This window comes from Hemibagrus wyckioides, linkage group LG03, assembly GCF_019097595.1.
Source record: "Hemibagrus wyckioides isolate EC202008001 linkage group LG03, SWU_Hwy_1.0, whole genome shotgun sequence".
In the NCBI taxonomy this organism is placed as follows: Eukaryota; Metazoa; Chordata; class Actinopteri; order Siluriformes; family Bagridae; genus Hemibagrus; species Hemibagrus wyckioides.
Genome location: NC_080712.1, coordinates 7,937,809 through 7,963,572, shown reverse-complemented (window position 1 = coordinate 7,963,572; position 25,764 = coordinate 7,937,809). Strand labels below are relative to the sequence as shown.

At 38.9% G+C, this 25,764-nt stretch overlaps 1 protein-coding gene across 14 annotated transcripts in view; it reads right to left on the bottom strand.

The window, feature by feature from the left end:
* Nucleotides 1-796: 796 nt before the first annotated feature.
* Nucleotides 797-25,764, bottom strand: part of inpp4b (inositol polyphosphate-4-phosphatase type II B) — a 256,046-nt gene continuing 231,078 nt past the window's right edge. For 10 of the 14 annotated variants that reach the window (XM_058386137.1, XM_058386138.1, XM_058386142.1 and 7 more), the window contains 8 exons: nt 25,515-25,690; nt 22,743-22,866; nt 19,949-20,075; nt 17,886-18,026; nt 17,615-17,712; nt 15,496-15,608; nt 12,972-13,126; nt 3,160-4,202 (listed from right to left, as the gene is read on the bottom strand). In XM_058386137.1, the coding sequence (XP_058242120.1) occupies nt 4,025-4,202; nt 12,972-13,126; nt 15,496-15,608; nt 17,615-17,712; nt 17,886-18,026; nt 19,949-20,075; nt 22,743-22,866; nt 25,515-25,690 (1,112 nt within the window). In that variant the 3' untranslated portion in view covers nt 3,160-4,024. Of the gene's footprint in view, nt 1,525-3,159; nt 4,203-12,971; nt 13,127-15,495; nt 15,609-17,614; nt 17,713-17,885; nt 18,027-18,054; nt 19,804-19,948; nt 20,076-22,742; nt 22,867-25,514; nt 25,691-25,764 lie in introns of those variants that run through there. The other 4 variants (XM_058386139.1, XM_058386141.1, XM_058386140.1 and 1 more) reach the window with 3 other exon arrangements.

Below are 25,764 nucleotides of genomic sequence, written 5' to 3'. Positions count from 1 at the left end.
CATCTTTTTATTCCTAAAACGAGTCTGGTTTGTTTTCCATGATTTGATGTTTTTATAACCTTCGGAGGCTTAAAAAAGGCTAAGGTTAGGTTTCAGGTTAGGTTTAGTACAAAGCTTTAGCTATGTCTGCTATATGATCTGCGCATTTTCAAGGTTTTAAGAGGCTTTTCATGCTTGCTTTATATTACCCGACATCAGGATCGGACGCGATATTGGATTTCACATTTCCTTCTGTGAAAAGAAAACTTTACATTAACTGTGACACACGATACCTGCATGCCCCAACGTTTACATGACCTTCCCGTGTGAGTGTCACAGGTATCGGAAAGTTCATGGGTTTTCTGTCATCATAATAGCAACTCTCTGAGCTGGCTGTTTATTAGTCCATGCTAAGTTTAGAAGACATTTCCACAGTGGAGCTTTAATGATCACTTTCCATCATATTGTACATACAGTTTTATCAGCACTACATGCATGCGGCTTTGGCCTTGATTAACATTAAAATGTCCTGAGAGGGAAAACTTTTGTCTTAAGGAATGGATGAACATTTCTTTAACCTGAAGCTTAAGGCAGATCGATGATAGTGACAAAGTACTTGTAAGTGTCTAAAGAAGTACATTCAGACATCTGTGAGAAAGTGCTTTAACAACCAAAGCAGATTTGACCATGTAATCCAATGAAGAAAGACAAAAAAAGTGCTTCTGCCAGCATTTCGGTCATTTGACAAAACCAAACAGAAGAAAAAATAAGAACATTTACTTCTTGATGTCTGACAAAAACCCTGAGTTCTCAGATCATTTGTTTAGGTTTGTATTTCCTCAACACATTCCCTTGACTGTATTGCACACTGAAGAACAACAACAACAAAAAAAATATCTAAGTGACCGGGTTGTCCACTCTGTTGCTTGGACACTTCATACCGTATTATATACACAATGTGCTACACATGCGCAAATACAAGAATCGAGAAACTTATGCAGACATTTTGTCAAGCCCTGGTGTTTTTTTGCTAACAGAAACATATTTAAAAACCATATTTAGTGTATGTAACAGTCCAATGTTTTTTGTTAACAAAAATAATAATAATAATAATAATAAAAACTCCACTCTTAAAACAAACTTTAATTATCTCAATGACTTTATAACACTCTTAGAACAATTGCAATACTGCACTCAATGCAGTGAAAATAAAAATAAAAATTATTATATATATATATATATATATATATATATATATATATATATATATATATATATATATATATATATATATATGTATGTACATGCAGTTTAGTTTCTTTTAGATCCTCACATCTTGAGCAAACATTATTTTCCAGATTTTACAGATGACTAAAGAAAGTGAAGTGAAGTCTGGCGTGTATCCGTCTTGCTCACGAGTCCACCTTCCCGTACGTCCCCTCAGGCGGGCGGTAGATCTTGGGGAAGGCCATCAGCTGCAGCATGTTAAAAGCATACTTCCGGCATTTTATATTCTTTTGTACGTTCTCAATCCGGCAGCCTTCTCTGATTACAGGGAGATGGAGAGAGGAAGAGATGATAATGGAGTTATGAGAGTAATGCTGATGATTATGATCATGCCCTACTGAAGGCTTTATATTGCAAGTTATCTCACTCACACAAGCCTTTTTCTTTTTTTATTTATACAGAAAATATAATTAGCAGTTATTTCTTAGCTATACCACAGTGTTGTGAATTCTTGAATCCGATTGGTCAGAAGGTGTTCATTAACTTTCGCTTTATAGCCGAAGGCCTTAATGCAATCACAGGTGTGTGTTAATGCTCTTGTTCTAATACGTTATCATTTCTATAGTAACAGCTCATTCGTAGATGTATAGAGGGCGATGGATATATTAAATAAATGAATAGACGGATAACTTTTGACTGGTGAGATGGTGAAGCATGCTGTGATGAGGTTTTTGTTATTATTAATGAAAGGAGTCTCCAGTGTAAGTATTTTGTAACAGTATTTGTTAGTAGACTTTGTGCCAAGTCTGCAGGAGAGAGGAGTTTTTCGGTTTCTGAGTAACTTCCCAAGCTGCACTAGATAGATAGATAGATAGATAGATAGATAGATAGACAGACAGACAGACAGACAGACAGACAGACAGACAGACAGATAGATAGATAGATAGATAGAGAGAGAGAGAGAGAGAGAGAGAGAATGAAAGCAAGAGAGAATAAAAGAGAGATAGATAGATAGATAGATAGATAGAGAGAGAGAGAGAGAGAGAGAGAGAGAGAGAGAATGAGAGAGGGGGAGAGGGAGAATGAAAGCAAGAGAGAATAAAAGAGATAGATAGATAGATAGATAGATAGATAGATAGATAGATAGATAGATAGATAGATAGATAGATAGATAGATAGATAGAGAGAGAGAGAGAGAGAGAGAGAGAGAGAGAGAATGAGAGAGGGGGAGAGGGAGAATGAAAGCAAGAGAGAATAAAAGAGAGATAGATAGATAGATAGATAGATAGATAGATAGAGAGAGAGAGAGAGAGAGAGAGAGAGAGAGAGAATGAAAGCAAGAGAGAATAAAAGAGAGATAGATAGATAGATAGATAGATAGATAGATAGATAGAGAGAGAGAGAGAGAGAGAGAGAGAGAGAGAGAATGAGAGAGGGGGAGAGGGAGAATGAAAGCAAGAGAGAATAAAAGAGATAGATAGATAGATAGATAGATAGATAGATAGATAGATAGATAGATAGATAGATAGATAGATAGATAGATAGATAGATAGATAGATAGATAGATAGATAGATAGAGAATGAGAGGGAGGGAGAGAGTATGAAAGCAAGAGAGAATAAAAGAGAGAGAGATAGATAGATAGATAGATAGATAGATAGATAGATAGATAGATAGATAGATAGATAGATAGATAGATAGATAGATAGATAATGAGAGGGAGGGAGAGAGTATGAAAGCAAGAGAGAATAAAAGAGATAGATAGATAGATAGATAGATAGATAGATAGATAGATAGATAGATAGATAGATAGATAGATAGATAGATAGAGAATGAGAGGGAGGGAGAGAGTATGAAAGCAAGAGAGAATAAAAGAGAGAGAGATAGATAGATAGATAGATAGATAGATAGATAGATAGATAGATAGATAGATAGATACTTTATTCATCCCAATGGGAAATTTACACTGTAGGTGATAAGAGGAACTAACTGTCTTTGGGTGTTAAAATAGAACGAAAATAAGTGTTAAAGAAGAATGATCAAATGGTTAATGTGTCATTTATCATCATTCATCAATTCATCTTCAGTACCTGCTTTATCTTGGTTAGGGTTGGGTCCTCAAATATCACACGTTTATTATTTTATTGAGAGATGTACGGAGTTCGTCACTGGCAGTGGGGTTGCAGAGGATTATTAATCAGGCTTAACAGCAATCACTAAAGATTGTAATCTATTCCCTGAAGTCATGATGGTGTAGACTGTGTGACTGTAGAAGGTTATTATGCTGTTTGTTTGTTCGAAATTTCTCTCTTGGCACGATACTCCTAGGAGCTGGATTGAACGATTAGACGAAAAACTAGATTAACGATCCAAATCTAGAAAGCATAAGCGGCCTGAATTTGTAAGTCAGAGAGTAAATGATGCATTATGTTAGAAGCCAAGTACTTTCTTTAGCTCTATACACTAGGCACGGATGAAAGAGCTGACGTAGCGGTCTATTGAGAAACGCGAGCCGAGGGGCTACTCACTGCTTCAGTTTATCGGGTGGCTGAACTAAATATATCCGCATAGGGTGGAAAATCTATCAGCATACTATATAAGACATAATGACTTGCTTCAATCGCTATGAAGTAGGAAACAAAACAAGCCAACCCCCAGAGACAGCTGTTAAATAGGATTATAGCACAGGGAAATGATAAGTGAGTAAACAAGCACAGCTCCAGAGGCACCGCGGAGGAGACAAGAAGGTGCGTTTCACACCCAGAGCGAGCGGAGAACAAAGTTAGACAGCACGAGGGTGGTTATGGTATAATCAGCAGTTTATTGATATTTTGCAAGCAGGAAAACAAGACTTAAAATGAGCCACACTACCAGCAGGTGAGAGCTAACGAGGAGAAGAGCGATTGGGTAGAATTGGCGTGGCGCCGGCTTGTGATTGGCTACGGAGCCTGCCTCAGGGTCGTCCCATTGGGCACCTTCGCCCTGGGCCAGCCGACTGCTGAACGAGCCGAGAACAAAGAGACAGAGAGACAGAGAGAAACACACACAGACGTGTAAGAGAGGGTTAGTAGAATTAAAGACTAGCCCGACGACACAGACGCGCGCACACACATCTCACACAAGCAGAAATGCGGATGGTGACATGAATTGCGCTTTAGGGGATGAATATGTGTCATTGTCGGTGGAATGAAGAATGCAGAGTTTTGTTTCGATCTTAGTCACATAATGGAAACCATTCTGCAACAAACACAACAAAGATGTTTTGATTCCCTACTGATTTAGGAGCCTGAAAGGAAAAGCTTCTAAGCTTCCTTCATATTTTCAGAATAGCAATGTGTTGCCAGTTCTCTCCCACACGTACACTCTCACACCCTTTCTCTCTCACCCACCCTCTCACCCACCCTCTCACCCACCCACACACACACACACACACACACACACACACAGTGCCAATGCATGTTCTATCAAGCATCAAGCTACCAAATCCTTGCTGCCTAGTGCCTTCTGATGTTTTTACATTAGGAGGTTTTTCTATAGACAAAGTGCTGCCTGAAGGGTGAGAGAGAGAGAGACAGACAGACAGACAGAAAGAGAGAGAGAGAGTGCAATTGGATCGTTGAGGCACTAATACTACTGTCTAACCATAAAGATTAGTTTTAGATCCAACTTAAGTAAGAGTAAGAGTAGAGCGGAGAGCTTTGACTTTGGAAACTAACGATGATACGATCACTCGTTACATAAAAATGCTGAAATACCTTCAATACTCAGCTCTGATATCAACGTATTAACATAACTCGGTAACTGATCGGCATCCTGACCTTCATTTTTGATTGCTCTCGAATGCCATTCCAGCATCAACCTGATTGGTTGAGATGATAATGTAGTAGTGTCTAATTTCACTCCGCATTTTTTCACCTTTGGCACTCGTCCCAAAGTGAAGATACACCGATCAGCCATAACATCCTGAGCACTGAGAGGTGAAAGTCAGTTACACTCAACAGAGAATCAGAAATCTTTCCTCCCCAGAGACGGTAACGGAGAGGAAACCAACGAAGTCCTAGAATAACTGTCTGATTTCCTGTCTAAATGTTTTCTTCTGGTTAAGTACTGAATAATATAATACAGCTGGGGCGTGTGGTGGAGAGTCTGCATCTGTGTTTCTTCCAGCAGTTTGCCAATGATTACAATACTGCATTTTATTAAGCATTCTATTCTAGTCCTGGAGAGAAGTTAGCTCCTGTTCTCACCTATGGTATAGGTGTGCTAAACAATCATTACTTTTGTCTCTCTCTCTCTCTCTCTCTCTCTCTGTGTGTCTTTCTTTCACACACACCCACCCATCATTTTACATACAAAAAAGAAAGCATAACCAACAACGAGAGCCTTTACAACCCAACAATTTCTTTTTTTATACCTTACTCAGGGGCCCGCTGGTGGTAGCTTGGTGGACCTGGGATTCAAACTCACAACCTTCTGATCATTAGTTGAACACCTTAACCACTAAGCTACCACAACCGATAGCACATAAATACCACATCAAATTTGTAAAATATCTGTTTATTATTATTCTTAGATTATTATGAGCGTATTAATATCAACCTAACGCTCATGTTATGTTACAGCTGGAGCAACCTGTGCTGCTGCACAAAAACACCTTCTGACCAACCATGCAAACTAAATTAGTGTAACGATCATATAGGTTCTATAGTACACCCAAAGTGTCCAGTCTTATACGTAAAGCGTCAGTGTAGTGTAGGTGCAGGTTTTCATTCCAGTCAAGCAGAAGCCACACCTGATTCCACCTGTTTAATCGTGACATTTAAAATACTACGAGGTGTGGCCTCTGATTGGTTGGAATGAAAACGTGTTCCCTGATCCTTTTTAGATCAGATTGAACACCCTTGTCCTATGGCGATAATAAATATGAAAAAGGAATCCTACTGATTATGCAAAAACAGTATAAACAGGTTTGGTCAGCCTGCTAGTCTTTTATCTCTGAAACCAGCAACAAGTTAGTAATTGTGTCACTGTGTATCCTTTAACCTTTTCAAACTGAGGCCTACTTTTTGTAAAAGACATGCTTGAATTAAAATGAGTATATCTCAAAAAACTACAAGGTGTATTTGAACAAATCTGGTACCAAAATAAAGGTAACGTGTGTGCTTCAGAAGTGTTAGAATAAGCATATACACCAATCAGACATAACATTATGACCACTGCCAGGTGACGTGAATAACACTGATGATCTCCTCATCATGGCACCTGTTAGTGGGTGGGATATATTAGGCAGCAAGTGAACAAGCAGCAAGTCCTCCAAGCTGATGTGTTAGAAGCAGGAAAAATGGACAAGCGTAAGGATTTGAGTGAGTTTGACGAAGGGCCAAACTGTGATGGCTAGACCACTGGATCAGAGCATCTCCAAAACTGCAGCTCTTGTGGGGTGTTCCCGGTCTGCAGTGGTCAGTATCTATCAAAAGTGGTCCAAGGTGAACCAGTGACAGGGTCATGGGTGGCCAAGGCTCTTTGATGCACGTGGGGAGTGAAGGCTGGCCCGTGTGATCCGATCCAACAGACAAGCTACTGTTGCTCAAATTGCTGAAGAAGTTAATGCTGGTTCTGATAGAAAGGTGTCAGAATACATAGTGCATTGCAGGTTGTTGAGTATGGGGCTGCATAGCCGCAGACCAGTCAGGGTGCCCATGCAAGCCGGTGGAGGCAGTGTCATGCTCTGTGCAATGTTCTGCTGGGAATCCTTGGGTCCTGCCATCTATGTGGATGTTACTTTGACACGTACCACCTACATAAGCATTGTTACAGATCATGTAAACAGTATTCCCTGATGGCTGTGGCTTCTTTCAGCAGGATATTGTGCTGTTCCACAAAGCAGAAATGGTTCAGGAATGGTTTGATGAGCACAACAATGAGTGAGTTTAAGGTGTTGACTTCCCCAGATCTCAATCCAATTGAGCATCTGTGGGATGTGCTGGACAAACAAGTCCGATCCATAGAGGCCCCACCTCACAACTTACAGGACATAAAGGATCTGCTGCTAACATCTTGGTGCCAGATACCACAGCACACTTTCAGGGATCTACTGGAGTCCATGCCTGGATGGGTTAGGGCTGTTTTGGCAGCAAAAGGGGGACCACAACAATATTAGGCAGGTGGTCATAATGTTATGCCTGATCGGTGTATTTATATTACTAGGTCAGATTAAGAGAAGATGGAACACAGCAAAAATAAATAAATAAAAATAATTCCGCCTTTTTACAATTTTAGAGAGTATATGTATTTGAATTCATGCAGAATCAGACTAAAAACTCGAAAGTAATCAGGGAAATCGGCGAGTTTTGTTCGCATATACATATCTGGGCCTTATACCGTTGGAATCTGCAGAATCTCAAGCTCCACCAAGGTGTAGGTTATTCGTGTACGAAATATTTCCATATTTTTTATTTAGCTGCTTGGTGTTGGAACTCTGTTTTGTTTAGGTGGAATTGGTCTTTGTAGTCGTATAGCTGAGCTTTATCCCATTCTTCTGGTATGCTGCATCTGCATGTGTAGAGACATTCAGGCTTTTCATGCTAAAGAAAGGATTTCTGATTTCTGTCCTGGCTCGCCCCCACTCGGTTTAGATTAGTATACATGACTACATTATATATAAGTTGTTATTAAATTGCATTCCAGGAGAAATCCTATAGACACAGAGTGTTATTATAATCCTAAAGGAAGACACATATTTGGCAAAGTGCTGGAATGAATCTCTGTGTACTCAGACCAGAACAGTGAACAATGCTTCTTACTGTCAACTTGAGTACTTTTATATAGTCTCAGCTGCTTTTATCGAGATATTGTATATAGTATAGTTGAAAGTGTAGTAAATTTTATCAGCATTACAATAATTTTTATAAGTTAGACAATTATAGTCACAGTACATGTTGGTGAAGGTCCAAAAGTCTGAGCCCACTAGTGCTTCTGTTTCTGGATTTGTAAGAAAGAGAAAAGCTAAAATTATAGAAATGTCCACATGAATATCTGTTACTTTAATAATGCACTTAAGCTGGCACCTAAGGATCCAAATGAGATCATATCCATCGCAGCGCCGTCTGAGCAGCAACAAAACAAAATAGTGCACTAGAAATAGTCCAGAATTTTGATTAATAATTATTCAAAATATTAAGCATTTCTTTTCTATGCATAAATATTATTCAACATTTTAAAATGAAATATTTAATTTCAATTATTTTTCATTTATATTTTATCTCTCATTTATATTTTCTAATACATTTTCTACTTTTGAATACATTTATATATTTAGATTAATTCATTCATTTTTTCATTTATATGTCATTTATATTTATTTCTCTCTCATCTAAAGCAGTCTCTGGCAAAATAATTTCCTGCAGGATTAATAAAGCTTTATCTTATCTCGTAAATTTGAAAATTTGTAAAATAAAATAAAATAAAATAAAATAAAATAAAATAAAATAAAAATTGAATTAAAATTAAATGAAATTAAATAAATAAACAAATAAATAAAAAGTTTAAACTGAAAAAAAAAAAAAAAATCCAATCTGGTGCGTTATGTCTATTCCCTGTTGTAAACTTCCTCCAACAATAATCTTTACCCTCATCCTCAGCCACCCCATTCATTACGTCTTATTAAAAAAAAAATAGTTTAAATAAATAAATGATTAATACATGCAAGTCTTTCACACTATTCAATGCTTTCTATTTACTTTCTATTTATTGTCACTTTCACTATTATTTCACTGTTCTGGAGTCTGCTTCCCTTTTCGTGTCAAACTTCGTGTATTCTTGAGCAAATATTTGCAATCCTACATCCTACAAGCTACCGGAAATATTTGTACCTCCTCACTCAATCTATCACTGAGAAACTGCGTAATATCGAAAGGTGTCCTTTTTGTCAAGGGCTTTTAAATCATAGCCGAATTTCACTGATATTTCATTGTTCATGTTTATATGTACAGATGTTCATAGATCTGAATTGCATATAATGCTTTGTACTGTAAAATACAGGAAATTGACTTTTAACATCAATAATTAATAATAAATATGAATAAATATTATTTATAATAAATGGATTGTCCATGTGTAGAAATTTTTACTTTATAATTATTTATACTTATATTATTACTTATATCAATTATTTAATTACAGCGGGTAAAATAAGTATTGAACACGTCACCATTTTTCTCAGTAAATATATTTCTAAAGGTGCTATTGACATGAACTTTTCACCAGAGGTTGGTAACAACCCATGCCATCCCCACATGCAAAGAAATCAAACCACAGATATTCAAAAAAAAAAAAAAATAAGAGAGATTTGTGAGTTAATGTGAAATGCCACAGGGAAAAAGTATTAAAAACCTGATGAAAGGGAGGTGGAAAAAGGCATGCAAAGCTAATGCACCAGTAACTAGATAGCAATCCTGTCAGTGCAAAATAATATCATCTGCTTTAATCCCAAATGATGGCCTATAAAAAGGTGTCTCCTTGCCACACAAGAAACATCTTATGATACCTTAAAACAAAGAGCTCTCTCAAGACCTTCGCAACCTTACTGTTGCACAACATACTGACAGCACTGGTTACAGAAGAATTTCAAAACTTCTGAATGTTCTAGTGAGCACAGAAGTGCAAAGATCATCATTTCACCATAAACCCGGCTCTCCTTGAAGAGGAGTGAAAAGAATGATCAAAAGAGTTGTCCAAGAGCCAAGGACTGCTTGTGCAGAGCATCAGCAACACCTGGAATTAGCAGGTACATTTGTTTCATAGAAAAACAATAAGCAATGCACTCGAATGCCATGGCCCTGTATGCATGCTCACTACTCCATTGCTGAAGAAAAAGCACGTTGAAGCTTGTTTCAAGTTTATTGCATAACATTAGGAAAAGACTGTGAAATACTAGGGGGATATATTCTCAAAATAGAACTTTATAATACACACCATGTTTGGAGGAAAAACGGCACTGCACATGACCCCAGAAACAACATAGCAACAGTGAAGTTTGGATGTGGAAACATCATGGTGTTTTCAGCATACGGTACTGGCAAACTGCATATAATCAAGGAAGGCTGAATGGAAAAATGTACTGAGACATCTGTGATAAAAATCTGAGGGTGAGGATGGACATTACAGCAAGACAATGTTCCCAAAGACACAGCCAAGGAAACTCACAACTGGTTTCAGAGAAAGAAAACAAAGCTGCTAGAATGACCCAGCCTAACCCAGAACCTGACTTGAATCCAGTTGAAAATCTACGGAAAGAACTAAAGATCAGAGTCCATAGAAGAGGCCCACAGAACCTTCAATCCTGATTGTGTGGAGGAACGGGCCAAAATCACACCTCAGAAATGCATATGCAACTAGTTTCTCCATACAGGAGGCGTCTTGAAGCTTGTCATTACCAACAAAGGCTTTTGTGCAAAGTACTAATAAATTTTTTCCCCATGCCATTTCACAATATTCTACTTAATTTATGGATATCTATGATTTGATTTCTTTGCATGTGGGGATGGCATGGGTTGTTACCAACATCTGGTGAAAATTTCATGTCAATAGCTCCTTTAGAAATATATTTACTGAGAAAAATGGTGATGTGTTCAATACTTATTTTACCTGCTGTATATTTAAAAAGACATTAACATTCAGGTCTAGTGTTTAATACCAATTTTTCTCAATGTGCACTGTAAGATTATGAAAAAATGTAATTTTTTCCTTGATGTTCACAGTGTAAGATTATTTTAAAAAATCAAAATTTTCCTTGACATGCACAATACAAGATTATAAAATATATATTTTTAACATTATAAAATATAGATATATTTTTCATGTTGTGCACAATGTAAAATTTGGGCAAAAAAAGACATGCCCATGAAAAATAAAAATAATTTTTAAATCTTTTTTAGTCTTATATTGTCCTGCAAACAAGTGAGCAATTACAAAACACAAAGAAGACATCTGATCAAAAAAAATCTAAAAAGATACACAAAAAACAAGAAGCAACGTCTTATAGTAAGAACTATGAATCACAAGGTCATAACCTCAAAGCTTCTTGTTAGCCCTATGTACTAAAGCACCGGTTCAGCTCAGATCACACACCAGTCTATTTAAGAAAAAGCAGAAATATATCAAAGCGTAGCTGTAGATGTAGCCCACAATCCTCCTCTGTCTCAGTGTTGAGAAACAAAAGTGTTGAAAATGACTAAATTTCTAAATCTTTCAGCACATGAAACCAAAGTAAAGAGAAGTGAATTTCCTAAAAAAGAAAATGAGAAATGAAAGTGTTCAGATGCTGAGAAAAGAAAATGTCCGGTAGACACTAATAACTTGTTGAACTATACAGTGGAACCTTGACAGGAGAATTTAATTCATTCTGGAGGCGAGTTCTTAAGGCGAAAATTGGTATTGTGATCGAATTTTCCTAGAAGAAATAATGTAAATGCAGATAATCTGTTCCACCCATCCATTTTCTATACCTGCTTTTATTCACAGGGGTCTGCTGGAGCCCTGGACACCCTGGACAGGTCGCCAGTCCATTGCAGGGCCAATATGACCAATTTCCAAGGTTCAAGTGTTCTCACAAGAAGTCGTGCTACCAAGCTTGGGCTAAAAATACCACAGATCACCCATGCCACCAATCTGTCAACAACAACAACAACAAAAAGAGGAACCTAGCTTTTGAATGCAAGCCCGAATGCAATGTTGGTATAGTGGGTTGATTCTTTGAAAACAGCTTTCACTGACTGAAAAAAAAACCTAATGGTCAGAGATCTGATCTAAGAGAATTACACCACTTTGAACTATGCAGTGCTTTGATGCTTTTCAAACCTCAGCAGTTTTACAACTAATTATTGTTTTGCTTGACATACTGTTAAAACAGCCAGACTATACCATCTGATATTTCTCCTGTGAGTCAAGACATTATAAATTGCCTGCTTTTCTGGATAAGACCTTTCGGATCACCTGGAATTACATGGCTGAACTGGATTACTGGGAGATTTAACTTTCACTGTTTACCCTGTTATTTCATTTTCTTGAGAGAGAATGAAAGCAGCCATGCATCAAACACACCACTTTTAGAGTCCACACCATGGTGTAGAGTTTAAGCCATTCTTGAGCATCCTATTCTTCTGATATTGCGTTCTAATTTAAAAAATCTACTTTTATTTAATATTATTTTTTACTGAAAGCACTTCACGGTAAAAGACTTTTATAATAAAGGATCAAGTATAAACAAAATAAAGTCAAATACTAACAAACGACCAAAACAGACAAGTCTTTTAATATGTAAAAATTTTCCAAATTTGTTTTTCCTTTCCATTTGTTACTTGTTCTCTCTCTCTCTTTTTTTTTTTTTTAATTTTTTGGCCCGAGACAGACCCACGCTATGCATGCACACTTTAAATGATGTATGTGTTTCATTTTCAAGCAGAACACAGCTGAATGATTTGGTCTAGAGAACTTTCGGAATGAAGTTGGAAAATGGGAATTAAGCATTGCTGTGATAAATTTGATTAAACTGCAGACAAATTCAGAATAAACATTTTAAAACAATAATAGCAATAGGGATTTGTCAATTAAGGTTATTTAAAAATGAAACGTCTTATTAAGGCAAGTGTGTTTTAGTTAAAGAGTCTACAGACGGCTAGTAAGTGCACGAGGAGTTGTCAGAAAGTGATGAATGTTGATGATGAAAAGCAGTATTATAGTGAAACCAAGCACTTCATGGGAAAATTACCTGCGCATGCAGTCCAGTGCCCGGACGAAATAGTCCTTATGGAGCTGATGCTCATCCCTCAGCAGGGCACACTGTTCCAGCGTGACTGACATGGACGTCCTGTCTTTGGCACTTTTACAGCTGGTGAATCGGATGCCGTTAAGCCGCCGACAGATCTGACAGGGACAGAAAAGGTTTAATTTATAACCGTAAAATTCACTGTAACATTAACTCCTGTTTGTTAATTGACAGCAAGAATTTCACCCTGCCCCGTGTGTGTGTGTGTGTGTGTGTGTGTTCTGGATGAATTCAGGCACGATTTTATTATTTTTGCTTGACACTCCAAAATAAACTCCGGCTCTGCAGGGAAACGATACACTTTCTCGGTAAAAGTCATGTGACCTGTTGCCAGGACGTTCCGCATATCTCATGCCCACATTGTCATCATAGCAGTAAGATGATATGCATGAAGGAGCAAAGTACAAAATTAAAACCTAGAAAATAAAACACTGGCTAGGCTCCAAATTCCTTTTCTACCTGAGGAGCAACTGGTTAGAAAGGGATTTGACGGTGACTAAAGCAAAGATAATTAATTAATAAATAAATAAATAAATAAATAAATAAATAAATAAATAAATAATAAAGGGAAAGTATTATACTCTCATAGCCACGGTCTCATTTCAAGAGAACTTTTTTTTTACAGCACTTATCTGTAAGAGAGACTTCTTTCGAAGTCTCACTATAAGCTACAGACTAAAAATACAGACATATATATATATATATATATATATATTTTTTAAAAACACCGTAGGGAATAAATATAGAAAGAAAAGCATATTTTTCATTTGTTTTTAAAACGTAATACAGGAAGATGTCAGTCATTAGAGACTGTTTTTCCAAGAAAAGAGTCTGTGACTGTTTGGATATCTAGGGGCAGTTCATACCAGGTTGCAGACCAGAGAAAGGATTAATGTATGTCTTTCTTGTGCCCTGAGAGACTGTGGAATCAGGCCAGCAGTGTTGGAGGCAGTACAAGGGCATTATGTGGTGTGAATCATGCAGGTTAATGTTCATACTGCTAGACAAGCTTCTAATAAGAGATAATTGTTCAACTGTTACACTTGCACTTGCTCTGCCTGAAGTGTCTACAAAAGGGTGTGTGTGGATATAGCAAAAGAAGCTCGTGCGTAATGTGCGTCATCATCACAAAATGTAGGAGGTGCTGGTGTTTGCTTAGCGCTAATCTGTGAGGCGAATTTATCTTTAGCTGTTGGTGAAGCGGTCTTGTTTGACAAAAAGCTGTTCAACATACTATTTCCTACTTTACTGGTAATGCTGCCGGTTGCCAGATCCATCAAATACATGCAGAGATCTACTGAGCAAACAACTAAGCAAGCAGAGACTCATTGAAATTTAACCAGGCAAAAAGAAATTTTTCCCTTCATCATTCTGTCTGTGTCGTAAACACATCTGGAGTTAACTACATGTGTGTGTGTTATTAAATTCTATATCATGTCTGAATCCGTCTCTTTATTCACCACCCTCTAAAGTACGGGATTAAGATATTCCGTAATGTTGGGACAATTCCCAGAATATAGAAAACAATCCCAGGATACTTCACTTTAAAACCAGGATGCAACCCATGTGTACTACTTTTAAAGCTGGCTTTCGATTCAATTCAGCTTATTTGTATAGCGTTCTTAACAATGGACATTGTCTCAAAGCAGCTTTATAGACATATAAAAAAAAAATAGAAAATAGCCCTGTTACTGTTATCCCCTTTCGACCATTCGACCTCTGGGGTTGTGTCCAGGAAGCATTTGGAATCTGTGCACAAAAGCAGAAAAGTCTGCATTTGACTTTTCCAGACTCTCACCACCATGATCCAAACACACACATACGTGGAAAGTGAAAGAATGTCCTTCTCTGTTCAGATTAGAAAAGTATGCTGCACTAGTGATGAGTCATTTATTTACATTACCACTTTACTATAGCCATGAATTGCAGAAATGTCGGTCATGTTAGCTGTTTATCCCTAACAGTAGTGTATATACTGTTAATTCTGAAGAGCTTGTATGCTTTTAATTCACGAAATATTTAGTGTCGATATAAAAGCAAGTCCTCAGATGTGTTTCTGCAGCTCCGCCTAGTCCATATAGCCTGGATTCAGTCTTCCGTGTCTGTTATTACCCTCTTATACAGTGTTTATAAATGAGCGAGGCATTTTTTTGGTTGGATCAGTCAACAATAGCAAATGACATACTTATATTCACCCCCGATTTCAAGTTGCTAGTGGCTCGATCTGAACTATAGTGTGCTGTAATCTTCAGAAACACTGAACACAGAAACATTTTCCATGTAATCCCCTTCATTACTGGAGGGAATGCCGAAGCTTGTTTTTGACACACAGTGGCTGCGTAGCTGAAGTTGCGTTCAAGCTGCAAAACTGCTAGCCTTCGTTTTAGCTTTCCTCATTCCTCCTCATGGGTGTGGTGAGGGGGGATTAAAAAAAAAAAAAATTAAAAAACAGCGCTGCTGATCTTACCGCTCCGGCAAGCCAGAGAATTTCCACATTCTTCCTCTTCTTGGTCACGACATTGTGACCCAATGTTTCAAGCAAGTCCTTAACATCTGGCTGCATCTGAAATGAAGGCAGACCTGAGAGTGGGAGATGGAGGAAAGAAAGATTTAGAACAAGTTATAAATAGCATACAGATAACGTGTTACTGAGTGGATTATGGCTTTTTGCAAAAGAACAAAAATGATAATAAAAAAAAAAAAACATATCTAGAGAGTCTGATAACAATAAGCTGTGGCTGCTAAGCAACATAATGGAAAGGCTATTCTAGGAAATAATGTAAAGAATGAACCGGATTATAAAATAGCATCAAAACAAAATTCACTACTTTTGATGAGGTCACAGCTGGACATGTTTTTTTTTTTTTTTTTTTTTTTTTTAAGGAACGCCTTATTCTTGGAATCACTCAAACTGTCCAGAAAAACACATCACCTCTTGGAATTGTGTGCAAAATAGGATGCAATATCACGTTTGACCAGAAAGCGATTTCAGCAGCAACCTGTTTTTGCCTTGCTCTCCTTTAATTACTTTAATATACCCATTTCTTCATCCTTCTTTTTTTTTGATAACTTATTATCTTATTGTTATATATTGTTAATAAGCTCTTCCCTTTCTAATCATGAGTTTTTATTGTTATTTTCGTCTGTTTTTTTTTTTTTTTTTTTTTTACAGTTCTACACCATTATTTGTACTGTATTTATGCAGTATTTGTATTTATTTATTTTACGGTTTATTTTTACTTTTTTTTTTTCTTCTTCCCTGCTCCTTGTATAGAGTATATATTTCTCTCTTCCATTTTATCCGTATCAACTGATTATACGGTGTATCTCATGCCATTGTTACTGTACATACTGCACAATAATGCAACATTTATTCTTTTATATATATGTATAATTTTTTTTTACTGTACTTATCAGTGTTACACATTTAATGTCTGGAGCTGCACTAAAGAATTTCACTCGCTTACACACTTGTGTTGTTGATGATGTGACAATAAAGCGAGATATGATTGGATTTGTTTTTTATTAGAGCAACTGTAACATGGCAACTGTTCCATTGTTTCCCTTCTTCTACCCATCCCGAGGCATACAGCCACTGTGCCGGCTCCAGTGGCATCCGGAGATGGACCAGCTCTAGCCGGGTTTTGCTTTGTGAGGTTTGGGGTATTCAAAGCAGCGCTGTGGACAACAACCTCCTTATTGATTTACATAATATTCTACACATGCTGTATCGGCATCACACAATTGTCACCCAAATGAGGATGGGTTCCCTTTTGAGTCTGGTTCCTCTCAAGGTTTCTTCCTCATACCATCTAAGGGAGTTTTTCCTTGCCACAGTCGCCTCAGTCACCTCAGGCTTGCTCACTTGGGATAACATCTAGGACTGTCTGTCTGTGGTCTGTTTATATGTTTGTTGTTTTCTTATGTTGTTTCTCATGTAAAGCTGCTTTGAGACAATGCTCTTTGTTAAAAGCGCTATACAAAAATATATTGAATTGAGTTGAATTGAGTCGTTGACCGGAAGATCGGGGTTCAAGCCAAGCAGCACTGCCAAGCAGCACTGCCAAGCAGTCACCTTGAGCAAGGCCCCTAACCCACAATGCTCCAGGGGTGCTGCATCATGGCTTGGATATTCAAAGAAATAATTTCAGTGTGCAGTAACGTATATATGTGACAAATAAACAGTTGCAGAACATTATTAATCTGCTTCCTTCTCACAATACGGCTGCATCTCAGCCTCGAAGTTAACGGAGCAGCTACCCATTTAAATAAACTGTCATCAGAGTTAATCAGGATCACTGCTATAAAAAACGTCCAGACTGTTGTTTGTAATTTACGACAAAATTGTTCTGTTTGGCAACGGTAGGCTTCAGCTCTGTAATTTACGCTCGAGATTCGTTGTGAAAATAAATAAATACGAACGTGATATGAAGTCACGGCTACACAAGCGAGACTACACATTTACAGACTTCGTAATCAAACAGAAAAGAGGAGGGGAAAAAAAAAGCAGTAGTGAAACGTTTTCAAAGGAACAGGCTGTACATGGTGCAGTGAAGAGTGATGTGACGAGTGAAATATTGACTTACATTCTAATGGCATTCTGTCACCGAGTGACTTATAATATGTCTCTAAAATGTCAAAGTTTTTCTGATTTATCCGCTCCTGTAAGGATATATCGCCAAACCTGAGCGAGAGAGAGAGAGAGAGAGAGAGAGGAGGTTAAAACAGGAAGAGATTCAGTAGCTGCATGATTAAGTTGGAATTCATTCAGCGAGATATCGTATGACAGATTTTATAAACAGTGATTGCAGTGATTGAATTACTCTACTGTGGGAAATTTAGACCTATATCATATACCTCTCAGCGATTGTCTGCTGTTCGTTGATGCCCACGTTGAAGAGCACGGGGAAGACCTGCAGCAGCTTGCCCTGACGTACTTCCTCTGGTAATGTCTGGATGGCTTGGAGTGGAAGTGGTACCTCTACGGTAAAATGGTCTCTGCCAAGCAAACACACACCAAACTGCTTATGAGCCAATCAGATGACACCGGATTCTAGGTGGTGTAGTGTATCGGATGCTTTTCTTCCTCTCTCTCACACACATGCATGTACAGCATGCACACATACACTCTCAGAATTTTAATATCATTGATGTTCTTTCGGCCGATCCCTGCTATTTGGGGTCGCTCCCTATTTCGGATCATTCGGGCCTCGTGTGCCACTTCGGCACAGGTTTTTACGCCGGATTTTAACCCAGGCTTGGGACCGGCACTGAGAGTTTGGAACTTTAATAGCATTAATGAACGTAATTAATACTGCAGCTAATTCATGCTATGTTACACCCAAATCGACCTCATTAACCAGAAGAAAACTGTCTGGCGTTTATTTGTTAAAAATAGAAAGAAGAGACATCCTCGCGTGAAATCCTTGTTGTAGTACAATCACGACAGCGAGATATTCAGTGTTGTCAGATTGGGCAGGTTCCCATCCAATCGGGCTCCTTTTGGTCAAGTTTAACCGGGAAAAAATGTATTTGGCGAGTTGATAAAATTTAGGCTGGTTTTGGGTGCAACTGGCGGGTTTTTATTTTCGACAATAACCATGACATTTTATTAATTTTCCATTCAAACCTACTTTACAATAAAGTATAATATGTAATGTTGATGTTTTATATCTATAATATGGTTCAGTTTAGCCAGTAAGGTTAAAGAGAGTCCTGTCCAATCAGATTTCAATCCTCATTGGCGTGTTGTTGTAATCATTGTACTCGTTAAACTAATATCACAAAGTTATTAGCAAAGCTGTAAGTGTTTTTTTTTAATCATCATCATAACAAAGTGGCAGCATCATAGGGAAGTGGTGGCTCCAGTGATTAAGGCTCTGGGCTGTTGATCGGAGGATCGGGGTTCAAGCCCCAGCACCACCAAGCTCCACTGTTGGCAATTGAGCAAGGCCCTTAACCCTCCCTGCTCCAGAGGCGCTGTATCATATCTGCCCCTGGGCTCTGACCCCATCCAAGTGTGTTTATACTCTATTATTCTGATGTCATGTTTGATAATTAAATAAAACGTATACAGGTAGCCAACAGTGTGTCTAAATAGTGCATTAACCCATTTGTTTTGGGTTTTCTGTTTGCTATTGGATTAGTTATCACAGTATGCATTTCGGGCTGGTATTTTTTTTTTTGAAATAGGCATGTTTTCAGTCCAATCCGGAAACACTGAGGATATTTCAACATAACGTGCTAAAACAAAACAAAGACGTAATAGCTCTTGGACATGCACAGGAACAGTGATAAATATGCTGTTGGGGAAAGCAACACTGTTCAACAAATTCAGATGAACCAGGATTAGAAGAGCTTATGATAGATGCTGTTCAGAACTGCAGTGACTTGCTTGTGAGTCAATAGTTAATAGAAGCAGTGAGTCCAATAAAAATAATGAAGAAATTCAGTTTCTTTTAAGATTAACGTCCACATTTATTTGAACTCCATCTCTTAAACCACAGAGCTTTACCTCTAAGAAACTCCAGTTGAGCTCTTGAAAGACTGGAATGAACATTAAGACTATAATGAGAACTCCTAGCAGCTTAACAGCCTTAGCCCATAAAAGTGTCACATGTAGAATGAGGACACACACACACACACACACACACACACAAGGGCTCAAGCCCCAGCACAGCCAAGTTGCCACTGTCGGGCCCTTAAGAAAGGGCCTTAACCCTCTCTGATCCAGGGGTGCTGTCTCATGGCTGATCCTGCACTCTGACCCCAACCTCTAAGGATGGGATATGCGAAGAAAGAATTTCACTGTGCTGTAATGTATATGTGACAAATAAAGGCTATTTCTATTTCTTATATACAGAAAATGCAATGCAAATAATATAACACATGCAATAAGTGTGTGTGTATGTGTGTCTCACCGTCTGCCACTGACAATCGGCTGCAGATTGCTGGGGTCATCAGAAGCGGCCTCTGTAATTTTGAAAGTGACTCTCTGTAGATCGGAAATTCCCACCTCCATATCCTCCAGCATTCCTATCTCCTCACCTGATATACACACACAAAGAGAACAATTATTACACACACTCACACACACACATACACACCACTCAAACAATCATACATACACTTCAGTATATTTGATAGAAATTGCACAACTGTGTACAATATCAAAAGCTTATTATGATGATTAATATGAAGATGGGTATTAAGAGAACACACACACACACAAACACACACACACACACTAGTCCATTCACACTGGTTAAAAAAAGAAAGTTTAACACCCATAGTTTAAGAGTCAAACTGAAACACATATAAGGACAATGCTGCTGAGTGTATACACACACACACACTAGTCCATTCACAGTTAGTGGGAAAAAAAGGAAAGTTTAACACCCACAGTTTAAGAGTCAAACTGAAACACCTGACACACATATAAGGACAATGCTGCTGAGTGTATACACACACACACACTAGTCCATTCACAGTTAGTGGGAAAAAAAGGAAAGTTTAACACCCACAGTTTAAGAGTCAAACTGAAACACCTGACACACATATAAGGACAATGCTGTTCTACACACACAAACACACACCAAAGTGCACAGGCACTCACATGCACAAGCACACATACATACATACACCACACACACACACACTCACACATACTAGTCCATTCTCACTGACAAAGATACACACACAGACAAAGAGACAGACACATAGGCATAAGCAAGCACACACACACACACACACACACACTCGAGTCCATTAACACCCACAGCTTAAGAGTTACACAAAAACACCTGACACACATATAAAGACAATGCTGCTGTGTACACACACACACACACACACACAAATAGACAAAGAGACAGACACATAGACATAAGCAAGCACACTCACACACACTTATACACACACACACACACGCACACACAAACACACACACTCTTGAGTCCATTCACACTGGGTGGAGAAAAAAGAAAGTTTAACACCCACAGCTTAAGAGTCACAGATTAACACTTGACACACATAAGGACAATGCTGCTGTGTACACACACACACACACACACACATACACACACACATACACACACACACATACTAGTCCATTCTCACTGGGTAAAAAGTTTAACACCCGCAGTTTAAGAGTCACACATTAAGGACAATGCTGCTCTACACACACACACAGACACACACAACAGTCCATTCACACTTGGTGGGGAAAAAAGGAAAGTTTAACATCAACATCTTGTTTGGTGTTTGTAGTTGGTTGCTACAGGAGATCTAAGCTGAGTCACTGTCACTGACTAACAATCCTTGATGCATTTGACTACAATAAACAGTTCACACACACACACACACACACAGGTCAGGGCTTCACTGTTGCTATCTCTGGTAACTTTCTCTCTCTCTCTCTCTCTCTCTCTCTCTCTCTCTCTCTCTCTCAGGTTCTTTCATAATAGCGACTTTATCTTCCTCTTCCTCGTGCAGCAGACTTTTGTATCTCTGTATTTAATACTTTATTTCTTTGGCTAACTGACTGGACCCCCTGAGACCCATCAAGTGTCCAGACAGGAAAGCTGGGACCTGAGACCACTGGGGGAGAATGGAACTGATTTGGGAAAGTCGGTCAAAGAGATAAGATGGAGCTGTAAGATAACATGGAATGCTTTGACAATGAAGAAGAAACTCTTTTAACTTTTTAAAAACATGATGGGAAGTAAGTCAAGGTTAAAGAACTGGGAGTTTCTTTTGCTTGTGAGCGAGAGAGAGAGAGAGAGAGAGAGAGAAAGAGAGCTAGAGAGAGAGAGAGAGAGAGAGAGAGAGCTAGAGAGAGAGAGAGAGAGAGAGAGCTAGAAAGATAGAGCTAGAGAGAGAGAGCAAGCGAGAGTGAGAGAGAGTTAGAAAGAGAAAGTGAGAGAGCGAGAAAGTGAGAGAGCGAGCGAGAGAGCGCTATAAAGAGAGACAAAGAGAGAGAGCTAGAGAGAGAGTTAGAGAGAGAGAGTGACAGAGCGTGAGAGAGCAAGAGCTAGAGAGACAGAGAGAGCGAGCAAGAGAGAGAGAGCTAGAGAGAGAGAGTGAAAGACAGGATGCCAGTCTATCACAGAGCACACACACCCACACACTACAGACCAGTTAGAGATGCTACTCAGCCCACAATGAATGTCTTTGGTCTGGGGGAGAAAACTGGAGTACCCCGAGGTACAGGGAGAACACGGAAACTCCACACACACACACACACGGCGGAGATGATAATCAAGCCCCCAACCCTGGAGGTTCGAGTCAAACATGCTAACCACCAGGCACTAATTATTACCATCATCATGATTATTATTATTGGCAATTTTACACACACAACACTGTCATGAAAACTCAAAATGAAGCACTTGAGGCCATGAACAAGTAGTGGCAAGCAGGTTACTGGTTCACTGATAACTGGAGGCCGGAGCTGGATAGAGTGGTATGCTATTTCTTTTGGAAATCCTGCCATTTCTTTGGGGTTTGTTTAGCTTGGGAGAAAGAAGATATTACACACCCCTTGCTTCCTGTTGAAGCCCGAGGTTAAATCATTTGAAAGGATGAAGAAAAAAGTGCTGGTGCTTAGTTTTTGATTGATTTATGTTCAGTAAAACATTTTATGTGTGTGTGTGGTGTGTGTGTGGTGTGTGTGTGGTGTGTGGTGTGTGTGTGGTGTGTGTGTGGTGTACTCACTGTATGTACTGAGCAAGCTCTCAAACTGGGCCACCACTCCAACTGTGTGCAGTTGCCTGATGAAGCCCTTATCCTCTATTCCAGAGTACAGCCGCATGATAAAACCACAGGCTAGTGCAGCCAACTGTGAACACACACACACACACACACAGTAAGAAGACAGAAAGTAGTAACAATCATGTAAAACAGCAACCGTTTTTTAAACATCGTCATGGGAACTTGCAACCATATTCAAAACAAAACTCGAGACGCTCCTCACATATTTCCTCATCCCTGATTTTAGTATTTCTCTTCTCACTATACTTACTTAATTAACTTAATTACCGAAGCAGGTGTGACATCATGCGGAAAGCACGCACGTTTTTTTCCTCACAGTCAATAATTACTGTATACACTGACCTATCTGTAAGAGCAAAGTTAATCAGTAGCACTGAACAAATCCAGACGACGGCCATGATGTGGCTCTGGACGTTGAATAAAGGTCGCTTCGAAAGCCCTTTCACACATGTAAGGCGAGGTCAGGTTAAAAAGGTGAGAGAAATCTGCAGAGGGAATGATGAAGCATGCTTTCACATGTTATATGTATTACACAATCCTAAAAAGTGCTGCTCATGGAGCTTTGCTCATTCACAGCTTTGGCAGAGCATCCAAAGTTAAAGAAGGGTTCAGGTTGCTTACATCGCCTCAAGCTGAGGCGGAAAACAGTAAGGACACAGTTGAAACCAGATATTTACATACACCTCAGAAAAAAACACAGAAACTTTTTCTTTACTGTCAAACATTAAATCAGAGTAAACTTTTTCTGTTTTAGATCAATAAATATTAACATATTTTTTGCATTTGTTAAATGTCAGAATTGAGCGAGGGAGAATTTTTATATATTTTTTTGTTTATCACTTTCATCAAAGTCAGAAGTATACATACACTAAGTTTATTGTGTCTTTAAACAAAAAGAAAACTCCAGATGAGTCCATTCTGAGCTTAAGAAGCTTCTGATAGGTTAATTGATTCCATTTGAGTTAATTGGTGGCACACCTGTGGATACATATAAAGGCACACCTCAAACAAAGAGCCTCTTTCTTTGACGTCATGGGAAAATCAAGAGAAATCACATCAGGAAAAGAATTGTGGACCTCCACAAGTGTGGCTCATCCTTAGGTGCAATTTCCAGATGCCTGAAGGTCCCACGTTCATCTGTTCAGACAATAATACACATGTATAAAAAACATGGGAATGTACAACCATCATACCGCTCAGGAAGGAGACGGATTCTCCGGAGTCCCAGAGAGGAACGTTTTTTGGTGCGAAATGTGCGACTCAACCCCAGGACAACAGCAAAAGACCTTGTGAAGATGCTGGCTGAAACTGGTAAGACAGTGTCATTATCCACAGTAAAACGAGTCCTGTACCACCATGAGCTGAAAGGTTACTCTGGGAGGAGAAAGCCATTACTTCAAAACCACCATAAAAAAGCCAGACTACAGTTTGCAACTTCACATGGGGACAAAAATCTTAATTTTTGGAGACATGTCCTGTGGTCTGACGAAACAAAAATTGAACTGTTCGGCCATAATGATAAACGGTATATTTGGAGGAAAAAGGGCGAAGCTTTGAAGCCTAAGAACACTCATCCCAACTGTGAAGTATGGGGGTGGTAGTATAATGTTGTGGGGCTGCTTTGCTGCAGAAGGGACTGGTGCACTTTCTAACATCTGAAGACATCAGCCAGGAAGTTAAAGCTTGGGCGCAAATGTGTCTTCCAAATGGACAATGACCCCAAGCATACCTCCAAATGAGTTACAAAGTGGCTTAAGGACAACAAAGTCAAGGTATTGGAGTGGCCATCACAAAGCCCTGATCTCAATCCCATAGAAAATTTGTGGGCGGCACTGAAAAGGCGAGTGTGAGCAAGAAGGCCTACAAACCTGACCCAGTTACACCAGTTCTGTCAAGAGGAGTGGGCCAGAATTCCAGCAAACTATTGTAGAAAGCTTGTGGAAGGATACCCGAAACGTTTGGCCCAAGTGAAACTGTTTTGGGGCAATTCTACCAAATACTAAGGAAGTGTATGTAAATTTTTGACTGATGAAAGTAATAAAACAGTAACAGTTTGACAGTAAAGAAAAAAAAGTTTTGTGTTTTTTTTCTGAAGTTTATCTAAATATCTGGTTTCAACTGTAATTATTTCCTAAATGAAGAACTGAGGGCATGAAGCCTTTATTATCACCACACATACATTACAGCACAGTGGAATTGTTTTCTTCATATATCCCAGGTGAGGAAGTTGGGGTCAGAGCACAGGGGCAGCTATGATATAGTGCCCCTGGACCAGAGAGGGTTAAGGGCCTTGCTCAGTTGCCCAACAGTGGAGCTGGGGATCTTCTGATCAACAACCCAGAGCCTTAACCACATGAGCCGCCACAGATTATTTCCTGGAATTATATTCGATTTGTTTCACAACTTTTCTCAAATTATTCATCTTTCATCTACAAGGCTGCTGTGTATTTCAACTGTGTCAACAGTGGGCTTTAACCACATACTGGCACCTAACTACATAAAACAAACAATGGTTTTCTTTATCATGCTTAAACTAAATGCAGACCAGGAGAATGAAAACAGGAGTGAAACTGTGGGTTACTCGTTGTTTTTCCGACTCTAGGCTGTTAATCCTCATTTACACTTCAGAAAGCAGTAGTGCAGAAGGAACGTGTGCTGAAAATGGACAACGCTTGAGGATAGGCTAGAGCGATGGGTGGTAGGTGAAGTGCTCACCGCTTGGCTGAATACAGTGTCACGTCTCTGTTGGAGCTGGAGGCCGGATGGTGTGCTGCACGCTGCCTCCTGGAGGAGAACAAAACTCATGGACTTGCTCGCTCGGTCTGCCACCTCGTTTACACAGTCCTTCAGCGCCACCACCAAAGGGCTGAGCTGCTCCCTCCAGTCTGCAGCTAACACACACACACACACACAGAGAAAGAGAAATTTTATTCATCATTTTTATTTTACATGAGAATGACATAAA